This window comes from Hyperoodon ampullatus (assembly GCF_949752795.1).
Source record: "Hyperoodon ampullatus genome assembly, chromosome: 2".
Lineage (NCBI taxonomy): Eukaryota > Metazoa > Chordata > Mammalia > Artiodactyla > Ziphiidae > Hyperoodon > Hyperoodon ampullatus.
In genome coordinates this window covers 145,323,747-145,345,332 of record NC_136915.1, presented here as the reverse complement: position 1 = coordinate 145,345,332, position 21,586 = coordinate 145,323,747, and the positions used below count along the sequence as shown (strand labels likewise).

Sequence of the window (21,586 nt, the reverse complement as noted above, 5' to 3'; positions counted from 1 at the left end):
TTTTATTTTTAAGATTGCACTGGATTGGACTGGATTGGATTGGGTGGGTCAAGACCCAAAGCAGAGAGATCAGCTGTGAGACCAGTAATAGTCCAGGTGAGATGACAGGGGCTTTGACTAGGAGGATGGCAGAGGGGATAGAAAGCAAATAAAATCAAGAGATACTTAAGAGGAAGAATGACAAGTCTTGGTAACTGTTTGCATATAAGAGGTGACAGAGAGAGAGGAGCAAAGGATGGCTCCCAGGCTCAGGATCTGAGCCACTAGGTAAACAGCAAAGCTTAGACTAAGACAGATGATGGTGCAAGTTTATAGGGTAGAAATATTGAATTTGGCTTTAGACATGGTAAGTTTGATACCTGCAAGATATCCAAATGGAAATGTAGACTAGGCAGGGAGACACACAGGTCTAGAGCTCAGATTTGTATGTCATCTACATAGAGGCAGTAATGGAAGGCTTGGGAGTAAACTAAATTACCTAAAGAGAGTATGCAGAATAAGAAAAGAGGCTTTGGGACTTAGTCCTCAGAAATGCTGACATTTAGAGGTTAGATAAAAAGCAAGAGTGAGAAAAAGAACTAAGGAGTGTCCATAATAGGACAGCAGGAAAACTAAGAGAATCTGATATCATGGAAGCCAAGGAGAATGTATTTCTAGAAGGGAGTGGTCAACAGTTCCTAGGCATGGCATACGTCGTGATCATTTACAGAATTGTTCATTACCTGCCTCCTGCATACTACTTCCTCCTCATTTCCTGCCATTTCCCCAAACCCATCCTTTATGTTCTAACACCAATCTTGCCTAACTTCTCTTGGACCATGCAATGTATTCTCATGCATCCTCCCCTTTTCATGTGAAGCCCTCTCTCATTCCTGAATCCCCAACCCTGATCCCCTCCTTTCCCTCCCAGAATCAGTGAACACTATCTATCCTTTAATACTCTAAGCTGCTCAGACATCATCCACTCTTAGGCCTTCTTTGACCACCTCCTCCCCAAAATGAATCAATACATTTCTCATTCTATTTGTTTCCCTGGTATATAGTTCTATGATTGTGCTTATCCTAGTATTCAATATATTGTCATAACTTATTTAATGTTTGTGTCCTCTACTTGACTATGAGCTACTTGAGGGCAAGGAGAACTTTGTATTCTGCTTTTTTTTATAGCTATACATGACATAGTATCAGACACACAGCTGGCTTCAACAAAGGCTCTGGACCTTATTGCTGCCTATACCACCTAGGGAATGCAAATGTCTTGGGCTAGGATAAAGGACCACGGGAATTGCTGACATGGAGCAGGAAGCAAAGACAACTGAAGCATAACCAAATAATAACTGAACCAACTGCTTCATTGGTGCCAGACCACTAAGCCCTTCATAGTGCCCTAGCTCAGTATTCACCACACCCCTTAGTTGGTGTTAGCATCATCCTCACTTTACAGATGAGGAAATGGAGGCTAGAGAAGTTAAGTCACTCATCCAAGGTCAGACCCTGGCAAGAGGAGCCAGGACTTGAAGGAACCCAAGTCTGTTTGACTCCAGAGCCCCATACTCTTAAGTCCAGCTAGCACTTGAGCTTGAAGGAAGTTCCTTGCACTGATTCAAACTTGTGACGGACAGTACTGGGCTTGTGCTATGTGGGCAGCAGGGTGCCACTGCTCCCAGCCCGTGCTGCCCACTCCAGCAGCTAGTGGCTCTGCTTGGCCAGAAGCTGTGAGGGACAAAAGCAAAACGTCTGTGAAGGGTCTCTCCCTTGGTATTGATTTGTCAAGGCCCTGGGGTCCTGGGGGCAGGGAGGAGGGATTCCAAAGAGTAAGCCAGTCACTGCAATGTCAGACATGAAGTTGGGAATGGAAGTAAAAGGTGAGGGAGCCAGAGTGGAGAGGATCGAGCCAAGTTGCCAGGTCTTGGGCAATTTCAAGCCCAAGGCCCTGAGCCAAGGACAAGCCACTGTGCCTAAAATAACCTCCCAAGAGAGCCTTAACTGACCATTTTGTAATCATTATCCCAGTTCTGACTTTTAGGTCAATGTCATTAGCATTGATTGGACCCTGATTAGACGTTAGCACCGAGAAAGGTACAAAGACCTGGTCTTCTGCAGAGACAGGGCAAGCGACAGGACACAATGAGAGCGCTGTATAAAACAATACATAATGCAGCGCCAACCTGTGCGGTCCCAGCCACAAAGGCAGCTGGAATTCACAGAAAGGAAAGAGCAGAGTGTGCTGGCACAGGCAGTGGGGGCTTCTTGGAGCACATGAAGGAAGACAGAGTAGAAGAGAAGAGCTTTTCGGGTAGGAGGAAGAGGGGGAGCAAAGGTGAGGCGGCAGCAATGAGAAGGAACTGTTTCTTGGGCTGTATGAAACCCATCTGTGGAACAAAGGATTCTTGTTGGAGAAGAATGGGATCTGAAGTTAGATGAGTAGGGAAGATCAGATGATACAGGTCCTGGACCCAAGAATATTGATCAAGTAAATTTAACGTGCAGAACACAAAAGTTCGTCACGTGGGCAATGAGAAATCATCCGGGCTTTGAAAAAGGCAATTAAGAATAAAAATTTAATTTGAGGAAGATTTATTTGGTGGTAGTGTTTGAGATGGATTAGAGATAAAAGGACTAAAGGCAAAAACAACAACAAAAAAAAACTGTCAAAAAAAAACAAAAACAAAAACAAATAAATCCTGAATGCTTCTTGGGTATACACTAAAAATCTGACTGCACGCAAACTTAATGAACATAGTCTATCTCCTGCCAGTCCAACGAGGAAGACATTCACTAATCCCATAGTTACCTATTAAGGACCTGCTATGTGCCAAGGATTATACTGGGTCCTGGGGATGCAGTGAAGAATAAAACAAAGCTCTGGCCCTCATAAAGGTTAGCCTCAGGTGGGTGTGGAAGACAACACAAAAGCAAACCAATAATTACATCAATGTAAAGCCAGGTACGAAGTGCTATGAAGGAAAATAAAGCAGGGCATTGGGCAGGGAATGGTGTGATAAAGAGGTCAGGGAAGACCTCTAAAAGAAAATGTCACAATATTTCAAACCCAGAGAACAGGCAAAATGGAGATGCCACCACTAGAAATAAGAATATTGAGGTGACTCAGTTTGGAAGAGTATAGAGAAAGTGGGGAGTCTTGTTTCAAGTGTGGCAGGCTTGTGTTAAAAGCAGGATATCCACACAGAAATGTCAGGATACTAGAACTCTAATGTACAAGATCAGAGGAAGATAAACATTAGTCATGTAGATTTTAAAATCATCCATTGATATTTCAGAGATAAGAACCTTCTCTCCAAAACTAATTGACATGAAATGTAAGTAACTCAAGGACTGAAAAAATTGGAGTATAAGATACACAAATAGTTTTACCATATCTCCTGTGATGATCCCCATGCTCCAGCCTCCTGGAACCTCAGGAATTGGGCAGTTACTTTTTTTTTTTTTTTTTTTTTTTTGGTACGCGGGCCTCTCACCGTTGTGGCCTCTCCCGCTGCGGAGCACAGGCTCTGGACACGCAGGCTCAGCGGCCATGGCTCACGGGCCCAGTCGCTCTGCGGCATGTGGGATCTTCCCGGACCGGGACATGAACCCGTGTCCCCTGCATCGGCAGGCGGACTCTCAACCACTGCGCCACCAGGGAAGCCCTGGGCAGTGACTTTGATAGGCAGCAAGCTAGTAACAAAATAATAATACTAATAATTGAGGCTTATACACAACCAACCATCCAAAAGATGTCTGTCCCCTGTTCCTTCAAACCCCTAAGCACGGTTGCTGGGATAGCTCTATCCCTCTTCCGTACTGACTCCTTGGACCATATGTTGCCCCTTTGTGATTGCTTCTTCTGCTGACAGTTCTGAACGTTTTAATGTTTGGGAGAAAGGGATTTGGCAAGCAAAATAAACAAATTTTAAACTGACCAATCCTGCCTTCCTAGAAATGGCAGGAATTAACGTTGGGATAGACTCATAGGCTCCAGTTTGCCCGGAACGGTTCCAGTTTCGGCACTGTAAGTCCCATATCTTGGAGAAACCCCTCAGCCCTAGACAAACTGGGATGGTTGGTCACCCTACAACTGGTATGAACTTGACTGCTATACCCTATGTCTGACCTGCATGATGCAACACAAGGCTTTACATCTCTAAAGAGAGAAGAGCGCAGTCATATCACGTGCTTAGTTTCCCAAGCCCTAGCCAAACTGCTACCCTAGAAACTGGGTACTCTTTCCCACCCAGACAGAGGAGCTGTGTCAGAAATTCCTAGGCATGTGGTGACCCTGGATTCCTCAGCCTTCTATTCCCACCATCTCACACTCAGCTCCAGCTACCACCTAAACAAGGAACACCAAATCCACCAGTGACCCCAATCCATGGCACTGGCCACCCTCTCTGCCCAGCCCTGGACAGCAAGCTGGTAGGGCCTGGGGGCGGTGGTCAAAGTTGGGTTATCAGAGAGGGAAAGAGGGGAACCCATCTGAGATGGTGACGTGCTGTACCACAGCAAATCACAAGAAAGGGGAACCCCCGATAAATTACAGTCTGCTGACGTCGGGAGACGTGCAGTTTGCGTCTTTGAGTTACAGAAACACTAGAAATGCTCACTGAACCGTCCATTTCGGAGTTTTGGGTCCAAAGCTCCAAAGGGCTGACTCACCTTCAGATCAGAAACCACGTGAAAGCCCTGGTATTAAGGTGTACAGCATACGCTCATTCAGAAGCCGTAGTATTTGAAACTCACACAGATCTTGGGATTGCTCACAGATCATTTCCGCCAGTTATTAGAGGCTTCTCCAAAATTATAAGGAAGATTCAAAGAAAATGCCAAGACTGATATTCATCCCCCCTTGTTACAGAATTTTCCTGCCTCACGAGGTGAAAAGAATAATAAGCAGGGGACACAAGCCTCCAGGAATCATCCCTATTTGGCCCTTTGTCACCTTGACTGCTTGTGTACATATTAAAATGTAGAATTTCAAATAAGCTCTTTAGGTATCCTTGCCCGCTCTGCACACACAAATCCTATTAACTGAACTACTAATAGCCAAGGTGAAGGGTAGGCGTAACTGTTGCCTTTTTAAACTGAATTGTCTAGGAAATTACCTCAGACCCCAAAGAAAGATTACTGTTAAAATTTCCAAGGACCCAAATACGTGAGCCCTGCCACAGCCGTTTCCTGGTCCCTCACCGCAAGGCTCAGCCTGACTGACTTCGCTGTTGCAAGATTGCATCACTGACTTTTGCAATTTTCTGGCCGGTCCAATTTCCCCCTCCTCTCTTTGCCCTCTCCCTTTCTCTGCTTGAAGCGCTTTTAGCCCAATGTCTCTCCTTTCCCCTACTTGCTAACTAACTCTGGTGTATGGATAACCAAAGCTAAACCAGAACACCCGCCGCAAAGGTGATGAAGTTTAATCCTAGTTGAAATCAACCCCACCCTCCTCATGCGTCCTAGAGCACTCTCTACTCTTTCGCTTCTTACCCAGGCTGCCTACTCTCACTCTTCTGCCCCTAAACTGTTTCTATGCCAAGTGGAGCTGGTACGGTGGTGTTGCCCCCCAGATCCAGGGAAGTGGCATATAATTATTGAGGAAAGACCAGCAGACAAACTTTTACCAACGGCCCCCCCTCCATGGTCACCTCTCCCTAGACCCCAACTTCACTTCTCAAGTGGGAGTGGGGACAATTTGGATTTAATGGCAGTTCCCTGATACACAAAAGTACAGATACAAACACCTACAGGCACAGAGACTGACATCACTCACACACATACACACACACACACACACACACACACGCCCCCATCTGTGCATAAAGGGCACCCTCAGTGAATAGTTATCTATCAAGTGACCCTAGCAATGCAAGCACCTATGAATAAAACCAGTCAGACCAGAAATAAACAGTATAAGCACAAACTGCATTATGCAGAGCCTGGAGACCCGTTCTGATCATTACCCGGATCCCTCCCCCTTGCCTTCTACCTCCGATCCCTATACGTGTGTGAAGACGACAAACCTCCCGAATAAAAACTAATTTTTCAGTTAGGTAGAACCCCAGGTGTCCTTATAAGGGGTCCTTCCAGGCTGCCCCGGACGAGGGAAGCTGTGACCCACCCACACGATTAGGAAAGAGGTCAGGGGCTTCGCTGGTGGCGCAGTGGTTGAGAGTCCGCCTGCCGATGCAGGGGACACGGGTTCGTGCCCAGGTCCGGGAGGATCCCACATGCCGCGGAGCGGCTGCGCCCGTGAGCCACAACCGCTGAGCCTGCGCGTCCGGAGCCTGTGCTCCGCAACGGGAGAGGCCCGCGTATCGCAAAAAAAAAAAAAAAAAAAAAAAAGAAGAAGAAGAAAGAGGTCAGAAATGGACGTGCATACCTCCCTGGGCTCTGGGTCCTCACCCTTGTACACCCAGGACCGCCCTCCCCCGCACCCCGGGCTCACACGGCCGGCGCGACGTGCACATCTCGTGGCTGACTCCCCCAGGGTCCTTGCCCCGCTCCTCCCCCACCCTCCTCTTCCCGCCCCCTCCACTCTCTGACCGGTGCAGCACGGGCCCCAGCCCAAGGAGCCCAGGAGGCGGGGCTCCGAGAAAAACATATAAGTGGCCCCGGGGCGCTGACCAGGTGTCAGTTGCGGAATCTCCATCCGGAATACCCGCGGCTGTCGAGCAAGGGGAGGAGGAGGCGGCGGCGGAGGAGGAGAACGCAGAGCCGCGGGACCCACGCACACCGTGATCGCCCACCCGGCTTGCGCTGCCTGCTGCTCGCTCGACGCCCCTAGGTGAGCCCGGCGGGGAAGAGCGCGGCGGGGCGCGGGGTCCAGGGTGGGCTCCCCTCTCTGCAGGCCTACCCCGAGAGAGCCGAGTGAGGGCTGCTCGGGAAGATGCATCCGTCTTTCGGTGGCTTAAAAGCCCCCTTTTCTGCTCCGCTTCTCCCGCAGATCACTCCCACCCCGAGAGCCCGGAGTCGAGATGGAAACGGTCCAGGAGCTGATTCCTCTGGCCAAGGAGCTGATGGCGCAGAAGCCCAGCCGGAAGCTGGTGAGGCTGTACGTGCTGGGCGGCGTGCTGGCGCTCTTCGGCGCCGTGCTCGGCCTGATGGAGACCTTGTGCAGCCCCTTCACGGCCGCCGGCCGCCTGCGGGAGCGGGAGGCAGCGGTGGCCGAGCTGCAGGTCGCCCGGGAGCGACAGGCCCTCGGGGCGCGGGCCCTGCAGGAGAAAAGCAAGCAGCTGGAGGCCGTCCAGGGCTGCCGGGCCCCAACCAACCGGCTGCACGCCTCGTAGGAACCCTGGGGGCCGGCGGAGGGAGCGGGAGAGAGACACACAGGAAGAGGAGAGTGAGGCAGAGCGCGAGGGTCGGGCTCGAGTGGGCGTCTCGTGCTGTTTGGACTTCCGAGAAACTACTGACTTTAGAATTGAACTATCACATGGATCCACCAAAAGGCGTTTGGGATTGAGTTTTGCTGCTGTGCAGCACTGCAGAAGGATGACATGTCCAAAACCTTCCAGCTCTCTGACTGCATCCAGCATTTTGCACTAGGGTGAACGGAGGAGAAATGCTTTTTATATTATTATTGTTGTTATTGTTATTATTATTACAGTGACCACCATTTTTCATTTTGAAATAAAAAACGTTTTGTACTATATCTCAGCATCTGATTCCTGAGGGGCACGGTTTTCTGGGGTGGGCAGCAGGGAGGGCGGGCATTTTGGCGGAGGGGGTCTTACGTGAGCCCAGTGGAGAGAGCAGTTTCCTGAAGGTCAGGCAACACTTGCTTCAGGGCTCTGGACTCATATTGATGTTACATGCTTATAAGTCTGTTGAGGATTTGTTTTTGCTTTGTGTTAGGAGTGGCAAGAGAGAAACTTATTCTAAGTCCCACCAGCCTCAGCATTTTAAGATCAGAAGATAAATCAACTTCTGAGCTAGAGTAAGTGAATGAGAGATACTGATTAATTCTAGGGCACAAAGCCTATTTGCCATCTCACACCTGTGCACCAGAGGATCTCATGGTTGATACCTCTTTCTTCCTAACTATTTTAGTGGAGGGGGGTGGGGACAGTGAGGGGGAAGGAGGGATGGAGGGAGGGAGGGAGGGAGGAAACTAGCCAGCTGGTAGGAAAAGAGGGAAGGCAATCTCCCAAGAACATTTAATTGTATGTCTAGCTCTACCAAGCCTTTCTCCTCACAAACTGAATCACAGTAAGAAGTTCTAGGTTAGGAGGGGAAAAGACCGGTTGTCACAGTCCTGAGTCATCTTCCTCCAGGGACAGAATTTGCTCTGTGGTAATAGCTAGTCCAGTGGCTCTATAGGGCTCAGCATAGGGAATTTTAAACAATGGCTCTTAAAGAAGTAGTTAGGGGCATAGGCCTGATGCCACTCCCCTAGTGATTTTAATACGTCTCCTGCCCTAACCAGGTACAGACATTTCCCTCTCTCCATCCATGGCTATGCATTTTTGCCAAACATAGCAAGGCTCGTGCCATCGCCTCTGACCAGACTCTCTCTCCACCACCACCCTCTTCCCTCACACACACCGTTCCATTTTATTTCTGCCAACTCAAATCCTACCCAGTGTTCCTGGCCCTGATCAAGTGCCATCTCTGATATCTATCCTTATCACTCCAAACAAGAGAGCAGTCAGAATGGGGTGAGATTAATCAAGGGAAAAGACACGTATTTAAAGGAAAAGAAGAATATCAGTGGAACCACTGTTCTCGCAGTTTCCAAAATGGGAACTTGACCCTATATTAAGGTGACATAACCTCACCTTAATTGTCCAAAAAACTTCTCAGGAATTCACCCCATCTTATTCTTCAGTTTTCCTTCCCAAGTGCCTCTCCTATTATGTCTATTATTCTTCCACCCATGCAGCCACCCTCTGGTCCAGCTGTCAGCATCTCAAATGACCTCCTGCACTCTCTAGCACATTCACCCCAAAACATCCCTGCCAGACTGGGGATTGTGACCTTCCTTCATCCTGCTACTCCTCCCTCAAAAATGTCAGCGCCCAAGACTCCTGTCCAGATTTTCCAGTGTCTCTGTGATCTGCTCGCATCTCAGCCCTCCCAACTGACGCTCCACATGAACCCAGGACCTTCCTAGTCCCTTCTGGTCTTTCACACCTTTGTTCACATTACTCTTCCCACCTGAATGCCCGCCCACCCACAATCGCCACACCTTCTGAAGCCACAGACCTCAGATTCTCCAAGAGAGGGATAATTTCAAATATTCTGCCTCTTGTCAAACTGTATATCAAATCATGTACTCCAATTTTTGGTTTAGAAGGTAATGCCTATATTTTTTGGTTTGCCTATATGTAAAACTACATATATTTTACATATTTGCCTAAATATATAGGAAATGCCTATGTATTTTTAGTTTCGAAGGGTATGCCTTTTACCTATACGTGTACAAACTACCCAACCCAATCAAATCCAAGCTATCGAAATCTTTTCTGTCCTCACTGATCTTTTCACTTCTCTGAATTCCTACAGGACATTCAGTCTGGGTCTCATACTGGATCACACAGTAATGGACATTTCTGTCCCAGTTGTTTTATGGAGGTGATCATCTCTCTCAGAGTATAATCTTCTTGATGTATTTCTCTTTAGTGTTGAAGGAAATGAACAAGTCCTAGGCAAACAGTAGATTCTTAATATATACTTGATTTCTCGATTAATCTACTTATAACTTTAGAGCGGTGGCTCTCAATGGGAAGGGGAGCAGTTTTGTCCTCCAGGAGACATTGGAAAATGTCTGGAGACATTTCTGCTTCTCTGGTAGTGAAGGAGGGGCACTCCTGCTGGCATCTAATGGGTTGAAGCTAAGGATGCCATTAAATATCTCACAATGCACAGGGCTGCCACTCACAATAAAGAATTCTCCAGTCCAAAATTTCAATATGGCTGAGATTGAGAAACCCTGGGTTAAAGGAAAGTAAAGAAAAAGGGTTTGCTTAATCGTTTCAGAATCCAGGTTTTGAGGTGGTCTCGAAAGACTATGTCTGATTGTGATGAAACAAAAGTCCCTCTCTCAACACAGGGACAAAAAGGGTCCTTGGCCCTATCCTGTTTGGCAAATTTTATCAGCAACCTAGGAGAAGTGACAGAATTTATACTTATCAGTTCTTTTTGATGATGCAGAGCTGAGATAGAGTCAGGATTCAGAACAACTCAACAGGCTAGAACCATGCACTGAGGCTAACCAACTGACACTGAACACGGAAGAAGATACAGCACAGAATTCAGGTCCAAAAATCAGTTGCATGACCACAAAATTAGACTTATTCTAGGATGTGAAAAAGACCTAGGTATTTTCACTGATTACAAGCTCGGTATAACCCAACGAGTTTTGTGATAGCGCTACTGAAATAAACTAACACCTTATTAGTAGAAGTAGAATGACCAGAAAAAGGGAAGGAGAGGTGGTTTTGTTTTACTTTGCAGTCTGGCAGGTGGGAAACCAAAGAAGTTAAGTCAGACTGCCTGGATTTGCTTGGGTTTGACGCCTCTATTTGCTAGCTCTAAGACCTTGGACCAGTTACTTGTAAACTCTCTGCCTCAAGTTACTTCAATTCTTTCCTCATCTATAAAATAGTACCTTCCACACGAGATAATTTTGCAGATTAAATGAGATAATGCACATAAAGTGTTTACAGTGGTACCTGGCATATAGTAAGCTTTCAGCCAAAGATAGTTGTTGTTATATTTCTAGAGAGACCTTGACAAACAAAAACCTGCTTAGATCAGAGTAACTTGGGCAGATAAAAGTCTAGAACTCCTGCCATATGCAGAACAATTGAATGGATCTAGAGAAGATAAAATACAGTAGTGTCACACAACAATTTCCTCCAAATATTTGAAGGGCTGCCATATTGGTCCAACAAAGTCCACTAAAATACACTTATTTTATGTGGCTTGAGAAATGCAGAACTAGAACTAGCAACTAGGAGTACAAGGAAGCAGATCATAGGTCATTAAGAAATCAGAGTAATTCAAAACATAATGAGTTGCCTTGTGATACATAGTAAGCTCTCCATTACTAAAAATGCCCAAGCAAAGGATGCTAGGGATGGGATAAACTGGAGAGGAGATTTCTGTACTTGGAGGGAGGTTAGTTATATGACTTCTGAGGTCCCATCCAATTATATGATGCTAGGATTCTGTTTAATATAACCACCAAATAGAGAATGTATTACTCATTCCAGCCTGCTTCTCTAGAACCCACCCTCCTTCTCTATGTTTTCAGTGTTTCTTTGTTCTTTTTCTTAGCATGTTGACAAATATTTTCCTTCTGGCTCAGTGACTATTAGAAGTAATTTAAAAATAAACGATTTCCTGATTAAGTTCATTTAATTTAAAAATAACTATTTCCTGATTAAGTTTACTTAACTAATGCTCTTGTCTCTTAGAAAATACCTTAACTTCATAGTTGAACCTAATGGTCCTCACAGTTAGTCATAGTGAAACACTTATAAGTCACCTTTTTTTATTTTTAATTAATTAATTAATTTTATTTTGGCTGTGTTGGATCTTCATTGCTGTGCACGGGCTTTCTCTAGTTGCGGTGAGAGGGAGCTACTCTTCATTGCAGTGCGTGGGCCTCTCACTGAGGTGGCCTCTCTTGTCATGGAGCACAGGCTCTAGGCGCATGGGCTTCAGTAGTTGTGGCACCCGGGCTTCAGCAGTTGTGGCTTGCAGGCTCTAGAGCACTGGCTCAGTAGTCGTGGTGCACAGGCCCAGCCGCTCCGTGGCATGTAGGATCTTCCCAGACCAGGGCTCGAACCCGTGACCCCTGCATTGGCAGGTGGATTCCCAACCACTGCATCACCAAGGAAGTCCACTTATTAGTCAACTTGCTCTTTACAAAACACCACAAAACTCTGATCTATTAACATAAATAAATATATATACATCATTTTGTGCTATATCAGATGTGAACTTGTACTACTTTCTAGTGAAAACAGATACTAGGTATCAACTGTGAGAACATTTAAAAGTTTCACACTTTCTTAGGAAAAGTTTGATTGTTGTGTAGTCACGGTAACCAGAACCAGTTTTAAACCCATTGGCTCAATAAATCACAACTCTCCTCAGGTAACACACTTTTACAAGCCAACCAATCAGTAACACTCCCTCACTTCTAAGGATCATTTAACCATGAAGTGACTCACCCCCATAAATATATTTCAGAGTGTCAACCAATCAACCATTAAATATGCTTCTACAGATATCAGCCCACCAGGAAAGTACACCAAACTCTGAACTTCCTGCTTTCCCAAAACCAAAAGATAAACTTACCGGGTTCCTTGTGTTCAGACTCTATATGTCCTTCAGATCTGCTGCCAGATAAGTCAGTCTCAACTATAATCTGAATCTGATGAGTTTCACTGAGTTCTCATGGCTTCTAAAATTTCTAACCAAGTACATCTTTGTATAAAATCATTAGATCTCAGTCTTTGTGTAAAGTAAATAGAAATTTTAGTTTACAGATGTACATTCTGGTAAATAATTATACCTAGGCCTTTGTATATGGCCATTAGACATTTTTGTCTGGGAGGTATACTATTGAGTAATTAGACATAGGTCTTGTATAAGTTCATTAGACTCTTTTTTTGGAGGCATACCATTTGATAACTGTATTTGCCATTAAACTGCTAATTCCCTGCTGCTCACCTTGCTTTTGCTTTTGTTTATCTATATTGTAAAGTTTTATTTTATGTGTTTTTGTTTTGTACTGAAATGCCTTATTTCTGATACACAAATAAAGAAGTGTTCCATATGGAATGGCCCAATAAGTCAACAAGCCAATCCAAGCTGGTCCTAGGGGACAACAGTTGGAGCTCCATTAGATTGGTGACCAATTCAGGAAAAGGTAAATGATCAAACTTGGCTTTGGGTCTCCTTAAAACTTTCTTGAGAGCACTCTCTATCTATCTCACCAAGGTGTAAAAGAAGGTCACTTTTAGTCTGTATTCTGAGGTCAAAGACTGTCAGGTCATTGATTACATGGCCCTTTCCTAACTTTTGCATAGAAAGGGAACCCAACATACCATTCACAGGCACACATTCTTACTAAGTAGCCTTTCTTGTCTTTCTTGGGTTCTTCTACGTCAAATCTGAAAACTCCTCTTGGAAGAACTCCTGCTTCCTGTTGCACTATAATCCCAGTTCTTGCACTTACTTTGATAAAGAGCAAAAACTTTGAGTTTAGAATAACTATGGTCAACATGAGGGAACTTTTGACATATCAAAATCAATAAATTAATTCATTTGAGGAACCTCCAAAGAAATTAATACATTTAAGAGGAACCCCAGAAATCTAAAGAGTCAGTAGTTATCTTCTTTGATTAGTATGCTGAGGCCTAAAAAACAAAATTCTAATTCCAGCATGGTCTCCCGCAAAAACTCTAATACCTTCTGAGATCCACCCTAATTTCATTTCTCTCTCTTCCACTCACCTTTCTCTGACCTTCTATATGAAACACCTTTTTTTCAGAGTTTTCTTTAGAAAAGATGCAATTACACTGTAAATCTGCTAAACCAGAAGGCATCCCTAAAGAAGTTAAATTTAAACCCTGATCTGGAGCCATATTAAGAGTTAAAATTAAGGATTTTCCTAAATCTCAGGAAGCCAGGTAAAAAATTTTTACATCATTTAGGATTTTACTTGGTACTTATTCTTCTGGACTAGATCTTTACCAACTAGTTCAGTGAATTGTTAATCCTTCAGCTGGAGAAAAATATTTAAAAGCAGCAGGGTAAGAAAGGAAAATTTTAAATAAGTCAGCTGTGTAAAATGAAAAAAAAAGTGTTTTAAGGGGGGGGCAAGAAAAAAAACAGAAAACACAGTACAAAAGACAATTCCAGAAGCCTTTCTTTTAAAGATACAGTGGACAAAAATACAAAATTGTAAGTTAAAAATGAAAACAGACTTCGGGAAACTTTCAAAGAGCATTCTGGAGTAAACCCAACAGTTGAAGTATTAACCCAGGGCCTGGCAAGGAGCAGGTACTCATTAAATATTTGTTGAATATAGAATAAATAAATGGATGAAGAAAGTTAAACTTTCTGATGACCCATTGTTATCCATGCCTTAGTCCAAAAGAATGGAAACCTCTAAATTGGGATGTGACCCTCCATCATTAGTTGGTGTCAATCAGGCTGGAATTACTGTCCCTACTTGTGGAGACCCTACCCCATGTGGATCCGTCTCCTCACTGCCGTCCACTCCACACTCCCGCTGATGTGATCACCATAATGGTCTATAAGTCATCTCGATGATTCCTAAGGAGTTTATAACTAAGAAACGCGTAGACACGCAGCCTCACAGAGTACATTAGATTGCTGGTCTCTCTTGGTGGGAAAGGAAAATCTGCCCAAACCCAGTTCTTGTTTTAATTATTTCCTTTGAGGCAAAGCCAGGAATCTGAGAGTGAGCGCTTGCTAAGGGTGGGACAGGGGTTCTGCCTGGTGTGCCTCTGGCATGTTCAGAGCTAGCAGTAGTAATAGACAAGTCTCCAGGGCAACCAGGACCACTTCCAAGCATTCCCACCGTGGGCCGCTGCAGGGGCCCTCTATTCTTTGGGGAGTCCTGATGCCCAGTGCCCAGGACTGGGCTCATCTCCCGGTGCCTCCTGGCTGCAAGCTCAGTCCTAGCATGTGGGCTTTCTTCCTTGGCCCGGGTTTCACCTTCTTGTATCAGGTGGCAGACCAGCTGGTTCCAGTTCCTAATCAGATCTTCTGACTCCTCCCAGAAACCAACCACCTTCTGAACAGGAAACCCTGCCCCTCCCCAAAGAGTGGGAAACCGCAGAGGAAGAGAGAGATGAAACAGAAGGGAAAGCAGAGAAGGAGGGAGAGGGAAAGAAGAAGCAAAAGGAAAAACGAGATCAATAAAAAGAAGTCAAATCTGGTTGAAACGCTAAGGTAAGACTTTTTTAAATCACAATAATATGTAATAGCATCACCATTTGTGTAAGGGCCTAGTCCATAGTAGGTCCTCAAAAAACCGCTATTGAAATAATGCATCTATTTGGAATAAACTGGAGGGCTGGGCTGAAAGAGATTTCAATGTCAAATGCTGGTCAAAACAAGAAACAAAAAGAAATGCCCGATGAGCTTTGCATTCTTTTTTCTTTTTGGAGCTTTGCATTCTGTAGGAGGGAAGATGTGATAAAACACAGATGGAACCAGATGTCTGTTACTGGCACTGAGCACATTCTGATCATTTTGGGACAGAAAGTTAAGTTGAAACAAAAAATTGCAAAAATATTATAAAAAGTGTCTGCATGTTCTTTTGAAATCATACAAAGATTGCAGGTCTTAAGCATTTTTATAAAGCGGCTTTAAAGTAATGACAGAGCACAAACACTATGCTGTATCTTGGGAATTGCTAAGAGTGCAGATATCTGCCTTTTGCATCCAATCATCAGCTAGTTTCACATTTTTAATATTGAGATCTAGAGCTTTGAAGAAGGCATGTTTTATCTCAAGGAGTCTTATTCAAAGGACCAAGGGAGGCCTAAAGTTGTCATTCAAAATTCTTCCTGTGCTGTTCATCTATTCCTTAATCCCAGTCCAGCCTGCTGCTCAGGATACTGACATTCTGAGCCTTAGAAGGGTCTAATCAGATTTCAAAGCCCCTGGTTTTAGGTCCATTAGAGGAAACCTAACAGGAGAAAGAAATAGTATTCCCCACTCTCTACACCCCCATTTGCCCAAACCTTCCCTTGCCATTGATAGCTAGTACCATCCAGAAGGTTGCAGTTTACTGATCCAGTCACTTGGGGGAATTAAAATAGTTAAACTCACACTTTGGAAAATGCCTATAGACCATGGTGGTGTGTTTTCACAACACTTGGCTTTGAAGAGTCTTGCTCCCCCAACCTTTCCAACAGAGCTTACCAATTCAAAGGGACACACTTGAAGTGTTTATTTTTCTTTTAGTGCCAGTATTTTCCTTTAGGTTTTCTGTGAGTGCATCACAGACAGAAGCTGAAAGGAAGGCGGGAGAGGTAAGGAGAGATGGAAGAATCTCACTTCGGCTTGCTTGCCAAAATTCGGAAGGAATTGCCTTTCCCTCTTATGTATGATATGAAAATAAAATCCAAAAATCCTAGCTCTTTCTTGATACTAATTTCAGTATAGCTAAAAAGCTCCATGCATCCAATTTCTGAGCTGGAACAAATCTTAAAGGTAATCTAATTCCCCTTGTTTGCCAGGTGAAGGAATTGAAGCCAAGACAGGGGCAGGGTCTTGCCCAAGGTCACATATATGTCAGTGGAGGAAGGGAGACTGGAACTCAATTATCTCAGTCCCACCCAGGGGCCTTGCAAGAAACTTTAGGCAAAAGTGCCCCAGATACCCAAGGACACATAAACATGGCAACTCCTGATTAAATAAAATAAAATATTCAGTTAAAGATGCTCAACTAATCCTTACTTGGCAGAAATGGAAAGTGGGAAAAGATTTTCCTAATAGTTAAGCTTTTCTAGATCTGTTTTGAAACTGTTAGGAAACTGGAGAGAGTAGAAGGATTCAAGACAGATTTGTCATGAAAGAGCCAGAATATTTTACATTCCTACCATTGATCCAGCATTTTACATATCTTATCTCTTTATATAATCGCATAGTATCCTCCTTTTACAAGTAATATTTTTTTAATTTGTTCAAATTCACAGAGAGAATAAGATATTATTATTTCTGCATCTTTCATTAGTAGGTCCAGCATCATGCTGTGGACTAACGTGAATATTTATATTTCAGTGGCTGTTACATTCTTACTCAGGCCGTTCCCCAACATGGACCCCTGCTCCAGCCACTTCAAACTACTTGAAGTCGCTCTGACGTATCAAGCTATTTCTAGACTCCTTACCTAAACACATATAGCTCCCTCTGCTTGGTATGGCCTTCCCCCAATTTCTTCGTCTCCATAACTTGTACTTATTCTTCAAAGCTTAGCCCCAGGGTCACCTCCTCCCTGAAGGCTTTCCCACTGCCCTAGGATGACTTGGCTGCCCTACTCTGTACTCCGTTAGCACACTATGCACATTATTATTACACTATTGTGAGCTTTGATTTACTTGCCTACCCTCCTTATAGTTAACTAGAATCTCCTTGAAGGAAAACATCAGATATTGATCAGCTTTTACAATATATTCCTGGCACCAAGCACAGTTTTGGACATTTATTAGTGCTCAATAAACATTTGGGGGAAATGGATGAATGAACAAATGAAAGATTTCCCCTCCTTTTCTTAAAAAGTCTCACTCCCACACTCTTGACTTTTGGGTATCTTGGAAGGAATAGAAGATGGCACTACTATAGACTTCTTCTCCTTTCAAACCTGACAGGCTGCTCAGAAGCACTCTCTAGGGTTATACGTGCCAGTTGAACAAACATTCATTTCTGCTCCCTTACAAAATGCACTGATCACAGTACAGTAGAAGAATGTGCATGCTATAAATCACAAGGACAGAGAACCAGAATGGAGACAACAACAGATGAGAAATGTCAATACCCTTTCAGAAGATGGAAAGTGGATGGACGAGGGATAAGTGACTTAGCAAACTGGAGACTGCTGAAGCCCAACAGCCCATGGAGGCCAACAAGAAGCCACAGAGCCCAGGAGAGTCCCAGGGATCAGGCCACCAGAAACCTCAATTCAGAGGGAGAGATGGGAGCAAAAATAGGAAGAGACGCTCCAAATCCCCTTTCTTTCCCTCCAAGAAGAAGGAAAGTTTATTTTCTGGAGAAATCGGCCAAAGAGATGCCAGGCTCAGGGACATCAGGCACAGCAAAGGGTGGGCTTAGGCAGGGAGCTAGAAACAGAGGATTAGAGGAAGACGCCATCCTGAAAGATGAGACTCCCCAGCCTCTATCCTGACTCAGATCCCAGAACACGCACAGCCCTCTGCATTCTCCTTATTCCAGCCCACCCCAGGCAGAAGAATGAAGCATTCCTCCTTGTAGAAAGTATACAACTAAAGAAAAAATGATTACAGACACTGATATTTGCGGGTCCCCCAATGATACTGCCAACTTCCCTCTGGGTTACCCTGCAGTGCATTCCCATAGTTGACAAGCCCTGCCCTCACACACAAAGCTTCCAACAGCCAAGGAATTGACTCCAAAGATCACCAAGCATAAAATGAAAGCCCCTAACATTGCCGATGGAGACCCCAACACAGGTAATCCAGGGAGCAGAAGAAATCATTAACAACAGCCCTGGCAATGTCAATATCCCCCCAGAGATAAAGGAAGGCAGTGTATACATCAATGAAGATCAGGAAGTCAGTGTTTTTAAAAATAGTGGAGAACAGAAAGGAGCTTTTTAAAATAAAAATACAACTAGAAATTTAAAAATTAAAAAGAAGTACTGGAAGATAAAATTGACAAAATCTCCCAGAAAATAGGACAGATAGGTTAAGAGATGAAAAATAGGACAAAAACAATAAGAGACTTACAGGATCCATCCAGGAAATCTGACATCTTCTAATAAGAATTCCAAAAAAGAGAGCACAGAGAAAATGGAGGGGAATACATTAACCAAAAAGATAATTTCTCCAAAATTTCCCATAATGAAAATTTGAATTTCCATATTGAAAGGACCCAGTGGGTGCCCAACACAATGAACAACAACAAAAAAAAAACCTCTCCCCAAAGCACATAATTAGGAACGTTAGAACACCAGGGAAAAAAGGATCCCAAAAGTTCCAGAGAGAAGAAAAACAGTTCACAAACCAAGGATCAGAAGTCCAGACAGAAATTGAACTTCTCAGTATCAATACTGGAAGCTAGAAACCGAAAGGCAATATAGCAATGTCTTCCAATTCCAGGAGAAGATAATCTCCAATCTTGAAATTCTTACCCAGCCAAACAATGAATCAGGGAGAGGGTAAAGTAAGGACAAGCAGGCAGGGCTGACACACTGGGCTGTATGTGGCCAGGGTCTGATGGACTAAAGCCCATGTAAAGATGTTCAATGTAAAATAGCACTCCTGCATCCAAGGTCTCAAAAAAAGTTCCCTACCATCATGAAGAAATAAACCAAGAAAAAGTCGGGGTTGCCAGGTGGATGGCAGAGGGAGGTCCCATCTACCAGCCTATCAAGCTCCTAGTCCAGATTGGAACAGGAAGAACTGGGCTCCAAGATGGATGTCTCCAAGGGAAAAAATAGATAGCTTATCCAATTAATTTGACCAATTTATTTGAGTTGTATTGCTCTTACTGGAGGATTTGGAGAACATGACAACTGAGTAAGCAAACAAACAAAAATGAGGTGATTATTGACTCCCCAGTCGGGGGTGGGGAATAGAAGAAAAGAAATGCAATCATAGTACATTATATTGCTGAGCTGCAAAAAATCAGTCATAATAATATGAACACTGACTATTGATTTAATTAAAATTGTAATTTAATAGTGTTAGGAATCTAGAAGGAAGGGAATGAGCATCTGTGTGTGCTGTTTAAAAAAAAAAGGAAAAGTCCTAATATTCCTTAGTGGAAAATCAATAAATAATCTCTAAAACTGCAAAATCAAGAAATAGCAGTAAATGTTTTTAAATATGCAGTTAATTCCCAAAGGAAAGAAAGAAGATTTTAAAACGTGGTTGCCTCTGAATGGGACTAGGGCATGGGGAAGGGAGAAGAAAGGATTGCTGTTATCATCATAGGCCTTTTGATATCATGTGACTTTGTAACGCCTCTCATGTATTATATTAATAAATACAAAAAGAAAGAAAGAAAGAAAGAAAGAAGGAAAGAAAGAAAGAAAGAAAGGGAGGAAGGGAGGGAAGAAGAAAGAAAGATGAGAGGAAAGGGCTCAGTTATAACAGCATTCATGGATTACATTCTACCTACCACTCAACATGTTGATGGCTGGAGCCATTAAATTCAGTCTCAAACAAGCTATATTTAAAGTATTTACCTAATTACCCAGAAGAGTTCCCCAGTCTGTCTACCTAAAAGTTACTTCAGAATCATCTGGGGAGCTTTGCAAAAATACGGATTGCTGGGTCCCACCCTTGATGGTTCCGATTCAACAGGCCTTGGTGGGGCTTGGGGATCTGCCCTTAGTTCCCCCAGATGATTCAATTGCACAGCAAGTTTTAGGAATCACTGGACTAAAGCAGAAATTGTGAGTGCATGTAGGGAGGGGTGAGGAAGGGGGGTTTATGTGATTTGTGTGTGTGTAACTGTTTCTGTGTATATGTCTGTCTTCCTCCCTCCTTCCCTCTTTCATCTTCTTTTATCTTAACGCATAAACCCCTGAGGACTGCTGAAAACAATACGAGAAACAAAGACCCCATCCCCATGATTTTAAACCCCAGCAGTCTGTGCTTTCTCTCTCAGCCCTGGGGCTCCCTCTTCTGGCAGAAACCTGTTAAAACTCGTAGCGTCCTAAACCTAGAAATTCTCCCTCCGTTCCTATAAGGCCATTTCCCCAGGTGATTTCCAAGCCCTCAAACTTCGTGAACCTCCCATCAGACAGAAAAGGAAAAATTCAACCACCCTGGGACAGACTTTCCTGCCTTACAGGTGTGAATGCACAAAGATCAGGAACGGCGCAGGATGAGGCAGATATGAGGATAGAAGTTACCTACTGTGGCCAAATCCGAGGAAAAGGAGACCTTAAGGAGTTCAACTCCCCGCCTGCTTCCTCGCCCTCCTCCAAGAGAGGTGGACACATGGGGAAGCCTTAGCCATCTGCTTCTCAAAAATCGAAGGAAGGAAACATGCTGGGCTAAAAAGCTCACGGAATTTAGAAGCAGACCGCAGGAGTTCAATAGCCACCCTCACCTTCCTTCCTTGAGTCTCCTTTTCTGGAGCCACGTGCCAGGTCGTCGGACCCTGTAAATCGTGTCGCTCCAGCGATTCCGTCTATGGACACTGTTGGATCTTTCCCAAACGCTGAAAATCTGCTCAGCCCAGCACAGTGTCTGGCACAGAGAAAATGCTCGAAAACATTTGAATGAAACCTTAACTCACTGCTATCCTAAAAATCAGAACCCTCCTTCAGATCTGCGTGCCTCCCAAGCTCCTCGAATGTCCCCCTCCTCCACACTCACACTAAACATGTCCTTTCCTTCTGTACATCACTCCTCAACCCATAGCATCCTAGCTTTAGTGCCTTCACGACTGTGACAGGACTCCAGCGATTCCTATTTCCAGACCCGATGTATTTTGGTCGCTTCTCATCCTCCTTGACCTCTCAGAAGCTGTGACCTCTCGCATCTCGTAGAGACCACCCTCCGCCCACCCCTCCCCCTCCCCCAGGTTACCTGTTGCCTCAGGTCCTCCGGCTGCCTGTTCCTGCTTTGCTCCTCTCCACCAGTTCTCGTCTTCTGTGATATCCCACTGTGCCCTTCACCCACTCCCTGGGGGTGTCATCTGTTTGCTTTTAACTTTAACTTATATGATTTCATTCTCCCAAATCAATATCTCTAGCCTAGAGATTTCTCCTGACCTTCAAATACCTAGCAGACATATTTATTTGTATGTATAAGAGTCTGTTTCCATTAAGCACTCAGAAAATGCTTTCTAGCACTCGCACCGTGTGCAAGCACCGTGCTAAGCACGGGAGATA

General features: G+C 44.3%; 1 protein-coding gene across 1 annotated transcript; it reads left to right on the top strand.

Annotated features, from left to right (window-relative positions):
- Positions 1-6,673: 6,673 nt before the first annotated feature.
- On the top strand, positions 6,674-7,628 carry G0S2 (G0/G1 switch 2). The gene is made up of 2 exons (XM_079696498.1): positions 6,674-6,775; positions 6,935-7,628. The coding sequence occupies exon 2, from the start codon at positions 6,966-6,968 to the stop codon at positions 7,275-7,277; it is 312 nt and encodes a 103-aa protein (XP_079552624.1). The 5' UTR covers positions 6,674-6,775; positions 6,935-6,965; the 3' UTR covers positions 7,278-7,628.
- The last annotated feature ends 13,958 nt before the right edge of the window (positions 7,629-21,586 follow it).